At 36.8% G+C, this 15,725-nt stretch overlaps 2 protein-coding genes across 5 annotated transcripts in view; one reads left to right on the top strand and one right to left on the bottom strand.

Annotated features, from left to right (window-relative positions):
• gpr137c (G protein-coupled receptor 137c) overlaps positions 1 to 1,673 on the bottom strand; it is a 25,352-nt gene extending 23,679 nt beyond the window's left edge. For both annotated transcript variants that reach the window (XM_077239106.1, XM_077239107.1), the window contains exon 1: positions 811 to 1,673. In XM_077239106.1, the coding sequence (XP_077095221.1) occupies positions 811 to 1,287 (477 nt within the window). In that variant the 5' untranslated portion in view covers positions 1,288 to 1,673. The remainder of the gene's footprint in view (positions 1 to 810) is intronic.
• txndc16 (thioredoxin domain containing 16) lies at positions 1,642 to 15,725 on the top strand. Of its 3 annotated transcripts, none has more exons than XM_077239103.1 (20): positions 1,642 to 1,925; positions 2,773 to 2,871; positions 3,048 to 3,130; positions 3,282 to 3,355; positions 4,070 to 4,144; positions 4,256 to 4,377; positions 4,473 to 4,563; positions 5,201 to 5,357; positions 5,488 to 5,654; positions 6,716 to 6,776; positions 6,848 to 6,968; positions 7,070 to 7,216; positions 7,297 to 7,356; positions 8,228 to 8,396; positions 8,794 to 8,930; positions 9,889 to 9,973; positions 10,135 to 10,273; positions 10,581 to 10,750; positions 10,846 to 11,036; positions 14,482 to 15,725. In XM_077239103.1, the coding sequence occupies exons 1-20, from the start codon at positions 1,868 to 1,870 to the stop codon at positions 14,691 to 14,693; spliced, it is 2,418 nt and encodes an 805-aa protein (XP_077095218.1). In that variant the 5' UTR covers positions 1,642 to 1,867; the 3' UTR covers positions 14,694 to 15,725. The 3 variants fall into 3 exon arrangements, with proteins under 3 accessions (XP_077095218.1, XP_077095220.1, XP_077095219.1); XM_077239105.1 differs by lacking the exon at positions 1,642 to 1,925 and adding an exon at positions 2,405 to 2,603 and having other exon boundaries at positions 2,776 to 2,871; XM_077239104.1 differs by lacking the exon at positions 1,642 to 1,925 and adding an exon at positions 2,425 to 2,603.

Here is a 15,725-nt window from a genome sequence, read left to right as displayed (position 1 = left end):
ATATAGCACACTGTACTCATACTGACTGCTATTATGTTCATTTTATGGTGTGTGTGGTTTTTTTTGGAGCTTGACAGCCCTAAGTCACCATTCAATTTCTCTGTATGGAAAAGAGCAGTGTGGACACACTTCTAAACATCTCTATTTGTGGTGTACAGAATAAAGAAAATACAAAAGCTTTGGTGATGAACAGTGTAATTTTTGTTTGAACTAAGTAGTTGTTATTTTTCCAGCATAGAATAAGGACCTGTAATGTTCTGTCCTCCAGTGCACAAAGCTTCGGAGAGGAGATGAACAATATTTCATCCCCTGCATGATAAGGTTATGCATTCACAGACGGCCAAGACTTCACAAAGGGTGGAAGGATGGACCAAAAGTGGCAATAATAGACCTCATTCAGAGAGTCCTGTGAACTGCTCTGTTGTGGCCAAGCAGTGGGACTTGAACAGAAACTGATGACCTCCAGCTGCGCTCTTGTCCCAGTATCATGAACATGATGAATGTCTCTAATTTTTTTTAAACATATTATGCCTCTTTGACAGTATGACGATGCTTTCAATCTCAACAGCATGAAGGCAGTCAGATGAAGTAAACACATTTGGTGGGAGGGACCCACTTAGATGTGAGTTGCATGGAAATTGCATTCAACATGAATGTAAAAGGATTCATATTATCTCTGCATAACAGATTACATTGGTTTATATGCTAATTAGATCATCAGCCCACATAAAGACGCATTTAGATGTTGTGTAATACATTGCAAAACAAAAACAAATTCAGTTCAATGGGAAACATTAAAGTAGGACTTACCTGAGCAAAATAAAGGTTGAGCAGACACAATGTGAAGAACTGCAGGCAGACTGGAAAACAATACAGGAGCCAGAACGGCAAAGGCTGAAGCTGGTTTGCTTGAAGAACATTTTTAAAGTAGAAAGAGAAGAGTGTCGTCCTCAAAGCCGACCAGAGCAAACACAGAAAGAGAAAAACACTCTGGTAGCTGAAGCGCTTGTATCCGTATCGCAGAATCAACCAGAGCTGCAGGTAAACAAACACGAAGAGGAGGGAATACAAAACTGTGTAAAGAACCGTGAGACCGAGCTCCACGGACGGGCGAACCGCAGCCTGGATCAGCTCGGCGGAGGAGGATGATGATGATGAAGAGGAGGAGGAGGATGAGTCCGTCCAAACACTGACACTGACCTGGTTTTCTAGTAAAAACAACATATCGCCTGGATGCTCGCTATCACCCCGACTTATCCAAAACGTTCTACCGTTTTCCTTTTCCATGAAACTTTTCGTGCAGACGTTTAGAAATCATAAGAATTTTAAAAACGTCAAACTTAATTACAAATGACACATAAGCTGGAAATGAAAAACTACAGGCTGTCCTGAGTTGTTATCCTATGGAATAAAATTTAACTTAAATTATTGGATGTTCACAAGCAAGATGTGGAAAACTAATAATTTAAAAAACGACAGTCCCCCAATCTCTGCAAAGCAGCTCACTCCGAGCTAAGAAAAGCAAACTCTCTAGAGCTAGAAAAAAGCAATCAGCTGGCTAGCGTTGCAGCTCGGGCCCCGCCTACTGACCAATGGGAAAGAGCTGGAATCTGACGCACTTGTGTCGCCATGTTGGCTCTCACTTGAATAGAGCTGAATGGAAAATTTCTGTCGCATTCGAGCCAAAATGACTTGCCTTTTCTAGTACGTTGGCCAAAAAGCGATTAGCGCTCCGCCTATTTTTTTTGTTGAGAAACCAATCGTTTGTCTTTTTAGGTGTCCTGCCTCTTGGTCCTCTACGTTCTTGATTTTCTAAGTGTCGACGTTATTATTTTAAGTACCATCAATTTGTTTTGGACGTTTCCGCATGTTGCTTTTAATGTCCACAGTAGTTCATTTGTTGGACTGGATTGAATTTGTAATCGGTAACGTAAAATGTAAAATAATTGCATTCTTTATTTTTTTAATTGATGGATGTACAATCTATTAAGCTGTGGCTTGTGCATGCAATAGATTATTGGACGTTTTGTAAGCATGGAATGGAAAATAAGTATAATAAGTAAAAAAAAAAAATCTATGCAAGGCAGCTCCCTCTAAGCAAAGAAAAACAACTCTGTAAAAAAAAAAAGATTATCAAATGTAGGGAGTGATCCCGCTCGGGCCCCACCTTCCGACCAATAGGGAGAAGCTGGAAACTGACGCGCTTAGTCGCCATGTCGGATCTCATTAGAAATAGTGGGGAAATACTGTTCGTTCGAGCCAAAATGACAGGCTTTTCAAATGACATTCACCGATTACCCATGATATATCCGCCTACTTCATTCTCATTGGTTTTCTCATTGGTATTATGAGCCTTCTGATTGGTGTTCAACACACCGTTTAAACCCTCACCAAACATTTGATTGGACAACATTTGCGCATGTTGTTGAAGACAGTAGTGTCTGAGGATGTACGCTTGCTTCGCAGTGGTTAAGTTTTGTACAATGGCCCGGAATCATTAACCTAAAGGATTTGTAAAAGGGGCATATAGTTGTTTATTTTAACAGGTTGAATTTAAACGTGAATTTGCTAAACTGAATGATGCATTCAGTTACACAGCACAGGCGAGTTGTTTTGATTGGATATGGATTATTTGAGTAACGTTACAATTTGTTATTGATGGGTTCATCACTAATATGAACTAATGTAAATAGATGTAAGTTAGAGGTCCATAAAGTGGAAAGGGCAGCATGTGCATCTTTTATTTGGTTGCGTTTCTGTTTGGCCTGACAGCAGAACAATGTTCCTCCGAACTGATAGAAGATTCCAGCCAGAGCTTCATGGAGAGGATGCACACAGGGAAGACATCCTTTATATACTTTGGAAATCATGGTGAGACTTTGATTAATGTTTTGAAAATGATTGAATAGCAGCTGTCATAATTGGTCAGATTAGCACTTAAGCGTATTCCAATGGATGGTGTCAAAACAGTGTTAAAGGTAAATTTTAAAGTTAAAAAACTCCATAGGTAATTAATTAGGCTACATAAGCTCTATTTTTACTTGCAGTCAATCCAACCATCAAATTGTTCATGGAGCAGCTCGAGATGTCAGCAGATGCCCTAGAGGACTATGGGATATCTGTTGTAAAGGTGAGAAAAAGCTCATTGGATCTCACCAGAGAGATGCATAAGAATGTAAGCACAAGGAGCTTTGGTTTGTAGTTATGTTAGTATAACTTGGTACATGAAATTGACTATGCTGCAATAAAGCGAAACAGCTTAAATATAACTGTTTTTACAGGTGAACTGTTCAAAATATGCTATAGAAAATTACTGCACTGGAGAAAAGCTCATGACCAAGGCACACTTGTTCAGGTACAGGTTTATATAATTTACCCTCATCTAATTATATAAACATTTTTGTTTAAAAGTTTGGGGTAAGTAAAATGTAAGGATTTTTCAAAGAAAGCAAGGGTATATTCATTTGACAGCTAAGTGACAATAAAGACATTTATAATGTTAAAAACTATATATAGTTAAAATAAATGCTGTTCTAATGAACTAATGAAATTCCTGTATCACAGGATGTCCACAAAAATATTAAGCAGCACAACTGTTTTCAATATTGATAATAAGAAATGTTCCTTGAGGAGCAAATCGATATTAGAATGATTTCCGAAGGATCATGTGACACTGAAGACTGGAGTAATGATGCTGAAAATTCAGCTTTGATCACAGGAACAAATTGCATTTTAAAATATTATAATACAAAACTGTTATTTTAATTTGTTAATGTATGTTACGATAGTACTGTTTTTACGGTATTTGATCAAATGTAGCCTTAGTGAGCATAATGGACTTCTTTCAGAAAAAAATCTTACTGACCCCAAACCTTTGAACGGCAGTGTATACACCCATATGATTCTCTTTTATCCATGGAACACAGGAGGATATGTTTGACATACTGTGAAGGTGAATGAGTTCAGCATCAAAAATCATAAGAAAATGCCGTAAAAATGGTCAATATGACTCCAGTCATGCAGGTCTGGAACGACATGAATCCCATTTTTTTGTCTTTTATCATTCCAGAGGCTCTGAGGTCCTTAGGAGTTTTGACATCGATACCGTATTTGACGTCAACGCGATTGTTTCTCATGTCCTTTTGTGAGTTCTTATTTAAATGTGCAGTAGCAACAACGTCGAAAGATCTTCATATTTTGCCTGATGGAACTACAGTGACTACCTTTTGAATTTGTCCTTTTATCCTCCATTCAGCTCGGTCCTCTTCAATGAAGTCCATTACGTACACACACCTGCTGAGCTGCTGCGTGTGGAGAGTGCGGCCAAACAAAACCGTGACATTGTGGTCGGTCACATACCGGTGCTTGGCCTTCCAGGTACGATCTCTATTCTCTGTGTGTATTTTGCTTTTAGAGTCCTTTTTCTTGATTGGAATGAAGCAATAACATCTCTTGTTTCTTTGTCTGAACAGAGCACAGAGCTTTGATGGAGACAGCATTTGTGTATGGAACCAAGTACCAGTTTGTCCAGACAACTGGCTCTCTAATCCTGAAACACATGGGGTGAGCTTAATATTTCCCTAAAAAGTGATGTACTTTCAAGCCCTCTTAAAGTATTTAAAAAATGGCCACAAGTTGTTCCCAGTGTCGTTCTAAAGCTCTCATCGGATGTTTGCATATCCAACAACCACAATATAGTCAGCTAACATTTTATCAAAAAAGCATAATAGGGGCACTTTATTATTACATGTCATGTAGTATATAATATTGCTGTATGTGAATGGAAAAGTGCAAAGTTTCAAATATCAAAGAGTTACTGTCTCTGGAGCTGAAATTTAGATACGGTAATGGGCAGTTTGTTTCCGACATGTGCTGTAAAGGGTAGACCAATCACAACAGACTGGGTCATCTGACCAATCAGAGCAGAGTAGCTCTCAGAGAGGAGAGACTGAATCCTTAATCAAACTTTTTCAGAGACTGTGAGAAATGAAGAGATGCTGCAAAGTGTATTATATGAAAATCAAAGGGTTTTGTGAACTTGGATGCATGTAAACCTATTGTAGGAGATCTCTGGAAAAAAAAATAGGAACCTTTAAAATAGCATAATAGGGACAATTTAATAGATATTGTTCAGTTTTGTCTTAAATTACAAATTCTTCTGCTTCTTTAGTGTCCCTCAAATGTATCTTGTTCTTTACAGGGTCGTTGATTCCTCTTCCTCACAAGCACGACTGTGGTTTTTGGACTGTAAAGGTGTGTCTGGCCAGTCTGATCCGTGCCCCAGCATTCCCATGAGGAAACCACTCAAAACCATCAATATACACACCTTCCTCCAGCTGATGGAGGCACCTCTAGTGGTGAGTAAGCATCTTCTACTTCCTGCCATTTATGCCATTTATGATGAAAAGGAGTTTTTCTGATTCTCAAGTCTCTTGCTTAAGTTCATTATCCATTCTGTTTTGATCCAATTCTGGACTTTTCTGGCAGACAGAGGCCGAGGTGGACCCCTCTGAGGTAGATGTGGTTCATATCCACCTCAGCGTGCCCGTGCTGTTTCTGTTCTCTCAGCCTCAAACCCAGCACTTGGACCGGGCCACCGCTCAAACTCTCGCCTTGCAGCTCCGCGGGGAGGTTGGCGTAGTGCTCATCTCCAGGTACTGAGAATGACAATAAAAACAATAGCGCAATTCCTACTTCGATATTTATATGACAAGATTATATGGGAATAAATAGCAAACACTTTACAATAAGTAAATAGCTAATGCATTAAATATCATGAACTAACAAATTGTTTTACAGTTTTTTAATATTGTCTTGGTTAATGTTTATATATATTTTTTATTTTATATATTATTTAATATATTTTATTTTAAGTAAGTAAAAAAATTAAGTTGATAAAAATCTTATAATATCTTATAATGTTAGATTTTAAAATGTTATTTATTCCTGTGATGGCAAAGCTGAAGCATTATTGGAGTCTTCAGTGTCACATGGTCCTTCAGAAATCATTCTGATGTGCTGATTTGATAAAAATAATAAATGTTTCTTGAGCAGCAATGTTGTGCAGATTAATATTTTTGCTACCTTGTTTTACAGGTTCAAAAGCATTCTACATTTTTTTAAGGATTCTTTGCTGAATAGAAAGTTCAAAAGATCAGCATGTATTTGAAATGTAAATGTCTTTACTATCACTTGATTAATTTAATGCATCTTTGCTGAATAAAAGCATTCATTTCTGTCCAGAAAAAATCGTACTAATTCTAAAATAATCGCTAAATAATTGATAAATTAATTGATAAATTAGGGCATTGAACAATGTTTTTATATTTGCTCATTTTTATGTTAACATCGCATTAGAGTACACACAAATAAGCATTATCCAAGATTAATAATAATAAAATATTATTTATTGTTAGACATGTTAACTATCACATTAAGTACATTAATGTTGTATACACCTTATTGTAGGTTGGTTTTATCTGTCTGGATTTGAGGAATATGATATCATTGGTTATATTTCTTTTCCATCAGCTAAAAAAAAAAGTTGGAAGCATGATAGTTCTTAGATTTTGATGAATATTATGATAAACTTTTCTTGGCATAGGATAGGGCCAGTTTTGCTGTATCCATACAGCATCCAAATACACATCTCCAAATCGCCTTCCACAGATATTATTTTTTTTATATGTCAACACTGTATCTTTTCATTTTTCAGGGACAGTCCAAACGTGAAAACTCCTCTGAAATATAACGCTGCTTACAGACTTCCACAGGAGGTGAGTTTAACCTTTGAATGTGGCTGTGATTATCTAAAAAATCTGTTTCTAATAAGGACTTTTGTCAACAGGATGTGAAATATTTGACCCTGAATAGTGCAGAGGAGGTTATGAAACTTCTCAAAGAAGAACTTTTGCAAGAACACAAGATTGAAGATGAAGAGGAAGATGAGGAACAGTGGTCAGATCTTGGTAGGATGCCACCTATGCGATCATTGCTAACTAGTGGTCTTAGTTTTCAGGTCTTAGAATGGTTTTAAACTGGTTCTAAAGATCTTGTTGACTTCATCCAGATATCCTTGATGATGAGGTGTCAGAGTCTGTGTACAGAGACCGGGATTATATGCCGGATTTGGAGTCTGTTACTGAACTCACATCAGACACTTTTCAAACTACAGTCACGCAGAATGATATCACGGTGGTGCTGTTCTATTTTAAATGTAAGTTTTAATATTTGTCTCACTATATTTGCTGGATTCGAGGAATCTATGAACCTGATGTATCCACTTTTGTCCTCTAGGGGACGCTGTCTGTATGGCTTTCATTCAGTCATATATAGAGGTGGCGGATGCACTTGAAGGTAAAAGCATTTCAATGATAAACACAATTGCCAGAGTAGCAGAATGTAGAAATGCTTTACATTGAGTTATGTCTTCTTCTTTTTTTTAAAAGATTCATTTGATGGAATCCATTTTCAGCCAATGTTAAAGAAAAATCAATCTCTAATCTCCACATAATAAATAGTTTTGCTTTTACAGTGGCCTCAAATTATTTGGACATTTAAGTAATTGCACTAGATAATAAAATAACAACCAAAGTGGAATCTGCAAACAAATAATGTTGAACTTTTTCCTCAGAACCAACATCCCTTTTCTGAGCATTTTTGTAACGATTTTTAACAGACTGGTCTATGATTTTAGTTTATTTATGCAGTTATTTCCTTTATCTTTTATTTCATCATCTTTCTTGAAAAAATTAGATTTAATACAACTAAATAAAATCCTGTCATTATTTACTCTCGTCATTTAATACCTGTATGACTATTGCATTTTGGGGTCCAAACAATATTACAATCTCATTGATTCTATTTGTATCGTATTATTCTATAGACAAAACAGACATTGTCAGACATTGTGGAACTTGTCAAAACAGACAAGTTCCACAATTAGTCTTACAGGTTTGGATCAACATACATATATAATCGCATATACACATACTTTTGTATATATACCCCATATACGCAAATACTTTTTCACACCTGCAGATTGCATAATTAAAATGTCAAGGGATTTAAAGATGCACCATTTTTCCATCCATTTTATCAAATGACACCACATGCTATGTTAAAAAACCCCCACTAATGTTAGTTAGGGTGGCGAAGACTTTGTAATTAATATCAGCATTCACTAAATGCACTGTTCTTGCTCTGTCACTTTCTTTATCATGTTCAGGTGTGAGTGGGGTGGAGTTGGCAGCTGTAGACTGTGGAGAATTTTCTGATATTTGCAGTGATCAGAACATCACTTCCTTCCCCACCGTTATGATCTACCGCCCCATGGCTGCTGCTCAGCCTTACAGAGGCATGCTGGGAACCAAGAGCCTACACACGTTCATACTACTGTGAGTTTCACGTCCTCTTTCCCACACAAAGTCCAATCCTCTGGGTGTGATTTAGTCTGTGTCACTCAGGATTAACCTGAAATCTAAATAACCTCTTTTCTAAATTAGTGGCCTGATGATTGTGTGCAAGAGTCGAGTGCTACAGTGTGCATTTGCAGTTTGCCATCTATTATATGTTCTTATATGGTTTTGAGCTGATAATGGCAATTGTAGTGTCTTATCTGTAGAGCACCATCAAAAATCAATTAATAGTTAATCCCAAGACAACAGTGCAGTGATAGTAAACGCTCTGCCTACATTCCCACCTGAAAAAAACAATATTCTTTAATAAAGACATCGCAATTGAACATTCCACACCTCAGTAATGTTTATTTATGAGTTAATTTTGTTTCTGCAGGAGTCTGGTCTCCAGTCCTACCCATCTATCCTCCTCTGCTGAGGTGACGTCATTCTTAGAGGGAGATTTGTACAGTAAACATGTATATTTGTCCCCTGTCAGAGTGCTGGGCCTGTTCAGTTCAACGCAAGACACTGGTAAGCTATCTTTTCCCGGGAATCACTGCTATACGATAGATACAAGATAGGTATACTGTGGAGAATCCTCAAAGAATTAGTTCAGGCAATAATAAAGAAAAATCATTTTCTGATCTCCACATAATAAATTGTTTTACTTTTACAGTGGCCTTAAAAATTATTTGGACATTTAAGTGATTGCATTAGATAATAAAATAAACAAAGTGGAATCAACATCCCTTTTCTGAGCATTTTTGTAGTGATTTTTAACAGACTGGTCTGTGATTTTAGTTGATGCATGCATCATTTCCTCTATCCTTTATTTCCTCATCTTTCTTTATATAATTTGATATAGTACAAGAAAAGTGAATCATTTATTTATTTATTTTTCAAAAAAGTTGTTTGATGTCAGTAAGATTATTTTATTGAAGGTAGGGTAGGCAATTTCAGAGAGGCTAGCAATAGCAAGCTAGCTTTGAAATCATTAGATCCACCCTCCCTTCAGAGCAAACCGAATGCAATGATTGGGCAAACCTTTCTTGGTCCTGAGACTTATATATAAATCTTTTAATATTTTGACCATGATATTTTGAAAAGTGTCTCTCTTTTCTTGTCCATATGAAAGTCAATGCTTACCAAAACTGTTTTGTTACCAGCAGTTTTCTAAATATATTATTTTATGTTACGGTTTGGAATGACATGAGGGTGAGTAAATGATTTTTGGTGAACTATCCCGTAGCGGACTGTATAATTGTAATGGTCAGAGAGATGGTGGCAAATGGACATGATTGAAAACTAAATGACTACTGGTTTTGGCTTACTTCTATATAAGACCAACCTCTTAACATGTTCTTCTACTTGTATGTTGCATTCTTCATTTTATATTATGGCAACCAAAATGTATTTTATTGGGTGTAGCATGTATTGCATAACTTTATATGCCCATGAATCTCTCAATCAGGTGCTCTTTATGTTTTAGGTGTAACCTCATTTGAAGAAGCTGCAAGACTCCTCAGAGGAGAGAAAATTCTTGGGCTATTTGCCAGCAAACAGGCGCAGCAATGGTATCTGACAGTTTTACTGCAACTATTTTGATGATGTAATCAACTTTAGATTATATCTCGCATTTCAAAAGATGTTAAGCGCCTGAACAAGATCATATATGTGTGGACTTTTCAGTGTAGTGTAAGAAAGTGTTCCAGCTGACTGCTCTGTATTTGATCAGGGTAGAGGGACTGTCAGTGAACCTGCCTGCTTTACTGGTATCCCGCGGTCCTGGAGTTCCTTATCAAGTCTATTCTATCCCATCATTCTCACCAATGGACCAGGCCTCACTCATAACACGAGTGGAACTGGATCATTTTGTAAGTTGTTTTGGTAGCATAGTTGCAAGTTCACTCTATTCTCTAAACACCATGCTTCACAGTTGCTCAATGGTACGTTATATTGAAATCACATGTGTATTTTAGGGGAATTTAAGTAATTTGAATTTACTGTTTCTCCCCATTGACGTAGTTAAAAGTGTTTTTATGCTAAACAATAACTATTAAATTGTTTTTATTTAATCAATGAAGACTTGAACAAGTGACTTGCCTTAACAACATTTTGGTTTGCGTTTTGGTAAACAACCAAAAACTCACTAACAAGATGAAAATATGTTTTGCATTAAAGCCTGAACTGACAGTGGAGAATCTTCCCTGGTATTTGGAGCTTGGGAAACCTTTGCTACTGCTTTTTATTGGAAAGGAGGACAGTACAGAGAGTACGAAGTCTTTAGCAGAGATAAAGCATCAACTGAGCTTTGGACAGCTGGATTCCTTCCTGCCATGTTGGATTCATCTGTGAGGATCATGATCTGTTAGACTCATTAATCAAAATGCATTCACTTTAAGCAAACCCTTTGTTAGTTGTCAACAATGGGATTTCATTGTTCTAGGGGCCGGACACCTGTTGGGAGGGCTATCCTGGAGAAGTATCTTGGCTTTGCTCCTCCACTTCCTGCTTTGGTGATTTCAAAGTTAAGAACTGGAGGAGAGGTGTTCCTTTTCCCCCCAGAGCGCCCCCTTATGGCTAAGAACATCCAGCAGTGGATTCATGATGTGGAAAACGGACAGGAACAACCAGCAGGTGAGTCCCTGTATCTTTAATTAGAGGTTTTTAATCCAAAAAAACTACAAAATATGATTGAGCTGTTCTAACACACAGTGGAAGACTATTTCACAGTTTTGGGGCAATAAATCAAATTTTTATCTTTATTTAATGCCATATATATGTTACACTGTCTGTGACTTTGTCAGTAGTTCACTTTCATTCATGATAGAAAAACTACTCGTAATTGGTTTTGGCAAAATTGAGGAAATTTTGCTCGAATTTCACTAGAACATTAGTGTGAAAACAGTAGAAACATGAAGGATATGAATGCCTTCACACCTCCTTTTTAGCTGCTGTTCATATTTGAAGTCTTCAAATGCGTGTCCTTGTATGGTTATCAATGTCTGTCATTGCATGCCCCTGAAAAGGCTGGCACAAAGTAAAGATGTTTATGAGATCACACCCTGTCGATTCAGAACCTCATCAACACTTTTCCCCTAATACAATCGCTATTGTTGCCTGTGGTAAAAAACAAACCTAATCACTCAGATCCAGCACTCAGCTCTGTTGATGTCCTTCCAAAATGCGCTCACTCGGATGTCCCCAAAGACACACCACTCCATTCCTGCTGATGGTCTCAGAGCGAGTCTTGCTTTTGTCAGCGTCAAAACCTGTACTGGTTTTATACCCACATCTCAGCATCTCCCATCTGCTTCCTACGAAGCTGAGAGGAAACTGTATCCCTTAATTGTCTCTGATTGTTACAAGTTATTTCCCTGAAACCTTCTGCTGGACTCCTGGGGCCTGGGGACTTTTTTGGCAGCTTTTTGCACTTGGCTTCATCCGTCTGTCGGTTAAAATGTGTTTTATGAGGATGGATGAAGCACTTTATCCATCGGAAGATATTTATTAAATTTCATATGCCAGTCAGATGCAGAGCAAATACAATTGTCTACACATCTACTGAATTTTATCCTTGAAGCATTAGTGTAATTATAATGAAATGTCCTTTGTATTGCTGTTAAAAGAACCACAGTATACGCGCCTGTTTTGTGACTCTTGGTAGTTGGAAAAACAATAGTTGTTTCCTTTCTGCTTTATGGCCCCATAGATTTTATTAGGCTGTTTTTATATTGTCTCACTGACTGCCATATGACTGTAATGTAAGTGTTTTAGCTTCTTATTCTGTAAGTGTGACTGGGTGGTAGTGTAGTCTTTCATGTGTTTGTCCTTATTTTTTCTCTGTGACCAGAGAAAGGATTCAGTCTCTGAGCACAAGCAAGATTCTTTTTTTAATTTCGCATAGAAACTTCCTCAATAAGAGTCAGTGTCCTTCTGTATCATCAACACATTCAAGTTACACTAGTTTAGATGCGCCAAGACTTACCTCCATTGCTCTCAGGGGGGTTACAAGAGTTTGAATTCTGGTCTATTGATATGGCTTGTGTCCTCTCTTCAAAGGAAAAGTAATATGTTGCATTTTCTTAACAAACTGTATTTTTTGAGGTATGGGGAAAAACTTTGAATTGTAAGTATGAGCAATTTTAATAGTGATGCTTGTCTTAGGAAAAAAATACTAAAAATGTGTTTGGAATCAATATCATTCTCCTTTTTCAAAATAATTCCAAGGACCCAGATGTCCACTTTTCCTGTAATTTGAGCAACCAACATTTTGTTTGGTCGGTTACTATGCATTTCGCCAAAGCGGCAAAACATTTGAGCAGGCTGATTAATCCCACCGCACCACAGACATTAGTGATAGCTGGAAACTCATGAGCTGGGGAGTCATACTGATAGTCAGTCAATCTCCTGATATGTAGAAGCATGGCAGTCGTCCAGCATTTTTCGGTAGAAACCAATGGAAAAAACCAGATCCATGTCCACAGAGTGTGATGAGGGCTGATGTTCTGGCTCAAAAATCCTGCAGTTCTAGTTCTTATCCAAGTTTAATATACTCCACTGTTCAAAAGAAATCAAATTTTCCTTGATCTTTTGACATATAAGATGTCATTGTATTATAAAAATATCCTGTAAGTCAAAACCTCCTCATTAGTCCAAAAACAGCTTTTAATGAAACCAAGCTCAGAAAAGACTAAATTCGGATTGTGTCACATTATTACATCATAGTGTGACAAAAGACCGTCTCTGCAGAAGAAGATCAACACCTACTTCTACAAAATTGCTTCTTTAGTAGTAAATAGTGGTGTAAGAAAATAGCGATACAAGTGAATATCATAATATTACGTTTGGCGATACTGTATCGATTCTCAAAAACACTGTATCTTAGAAAATAGCTTATTACTTCTGAATAAGGATGTTTTTTGATGTAGAAAACTTGATAACATTATAAGTGGACCTCGCCTCAGAACGTAAATGCAGTTCATGACCCTTCTAAAGTTATTAAAAGTGTCAGTAAAGACATTTTATAATTTTACAAAAGATTCCTATTTAAAATAAATCCTGTTCTTTTGTACTTTCTGTTCATCAAAGAATCCTGCAAAATAGACAACTGAAATTTCTTTTGGATGGAAGGTAATACTAAGGTCTACACATTTTCCACATCTTCAGTGTTGTCTATCCATTTCAGTGGAGAGAGCAGAGGCGATGTTTTGTCTTCCAGTTTGCTGTGTGTCAGATTGTTTTAGCATCTCCGTGATACTTTGAAACTATTTTGAATTTTAATTATCTGTGAACGCATGACTTATTATAATTCAAGGAACCCTTTTCTGTAGAAATTAACAGTAACTTTCTCTCTGAAATTAAGTGTTTTCTATTGTAATATATGTTCATCTGAATTTTCAGCATCATTACTCTAGCCTTCACAGTCACATTATCCTTTAGAAATCATTCTAATATGATGATTTCCTGCTCACGAAACATTTCATATGTTAAAAACAACTGTGCTGCTTAATGTTTTTGTCAATTTAATCCATCATTGCTCAATAAAAGTATTAATTTCTTTTCTTTTCTTTTTTTCTTCTTTTTTTTTAATCTTACTGACTTCAAACTTTTAAACTACTATATTTTCGACCAATATAAAGTTTAGATAACATTTTGATCTAAACGTTTGGTCAATTTAATTGGCTCTTTTCGGATTGTGTAAATTCAGATGTGTTCATTTCACAAATACTAGTGATTTGCATTCATTTATAAATTGTTTTATTTCTCAGTCTGTTATAGCATGCAGGCAGCTATGTTTTCACAGAGATTGTAGTAGATCAGTTTACATTTACATAGTTTCCACACCAAGACATCTGGAAGCAGTTGTCACTCTCCATTAGTAAACTCCTCTACTTCAGATTTCCAGGTATCAAGCATCATTTACTCCCTAAGTGCTGTTTTGTTGTCACAAGTGGCGTGTGTGCAGAGTAGTTAGTGTTAAGTTACGTTAGCTGTTCTTCATCAACATTCATGAAACAATGAGTTTGACAGACATCACCAACAACAACAATCTCTGTTTTTTTCTCTGTTGTTCTTTTAGGCTTGATCCCAGATGGGAAATGGGGCCCTCCTGTACCGTTCTTTGACTTTTTGGCAATAATGGACCAAGAAGCACCAACTTACGCAGCTCAGAGGGGTCCTAAAATGAAGAATGGGGGTAGGGAAGGCAACAGAGAGCAGAAGCCTAACCAAAAACAAACTCCACATCCATCACCAAACCCCCAAGCACCCCGTCAGCACTCTGAACTATAAAGTCAAGTCCTCTCATGGCACAGAGGGTTATGTAAACATTTCACATGACTGCTTGACATCTGCCAGATTTCACGTTACGTGTGCCGTTAATGTCTTCAGTGCCATTTGCAGAAATGTATATCCGAATGTTAGGATTGTATATTCTCCAACTTATTTTTTTTAACTTTTCCAGAAATTAAATCAAGCACTTGCAAGATAGTTTACATTTTAGTGCTGTAACTTTATCTCTACAGAATCAGGCATTTAAAGTCCACGACACTGTATTTATGTAAAAAAAAAATTGGGAAAATGTATTATTCTTATTCTTGCAGTATGTGCCTGTTTGATAATGCTTTTATACAAATACAGAGCTTCACATGTGGATGACATTTGCGATTCGTACACTGCACATTGTTTCAGTCACAGAAGAACAGCAACTGCTGTTTTTTTACCATACCGTGCTTCTTCCATGATGGAAATACTAACGTCAAACCGGAAAGTTGGTGCGTCTTTGGTTGATTGCATTGTTAAAGTAAATTAGCATCACATTTTACAAGGGAAGAACTACTTTTTAATTGAAACCAAAGTAACCAAACAAACCCTCCATCTTTTGTGAGTGTTGCTGGAGTCTGAGTCCAATATTTAAACCCTAATGCAGATGTTTTCGGGAGCATCTTAAATACCATTTTTGGGCAATGCAATGTGATCCAATGTGTGGTTGCATGCACATGTGATGTTCATATGGTACACATAGCAATGTGAAGGTCATTATACAGTATAAGTCTGCATGGAAACTCCATAAGCACAGTCATTTAGACCTCTGTTTATCTGTACTACTTCTCATGAGCTCTCTGACTTCTCTAATGGACATTGTTTCAACATTTAAGCAAAATTGCTTTATTAAAAGTTGAGTCTTACTTAATTGTTTATCTTTGTTCCAAAACCTATAGATTCATCTTGCCTGTCTAACAAATGTAATACTCTTAATAATAGGCGAAAACAAATACATATACACAAATATTGACTTATTGAATTAAATATATTTTAAAGCTA

This window comes from Siphateles boraxobius, unplaced genomic scaffold (genome assembly GCF_051911475.1).
Source record: "Siphateles boraxobius isolate OS27281-9 unplaced genomic scaffold, OSU_SipBor_1 22, whole genome shotgun sequence".
In the NCBI taxonomy this organism is placed as follows: domain Eukaryota; kingdom Metazoa; phylum Chordata; class Actinopteri; order Cypriniformes; family Leuciscidae; genus Siphateles; species Siphateles boraxobius.
The sequence above is the reverse complement of the archived record's forward strand: the minus strand, read 5'-3'. Positions and strand labels throughout refer to the sequence as shown.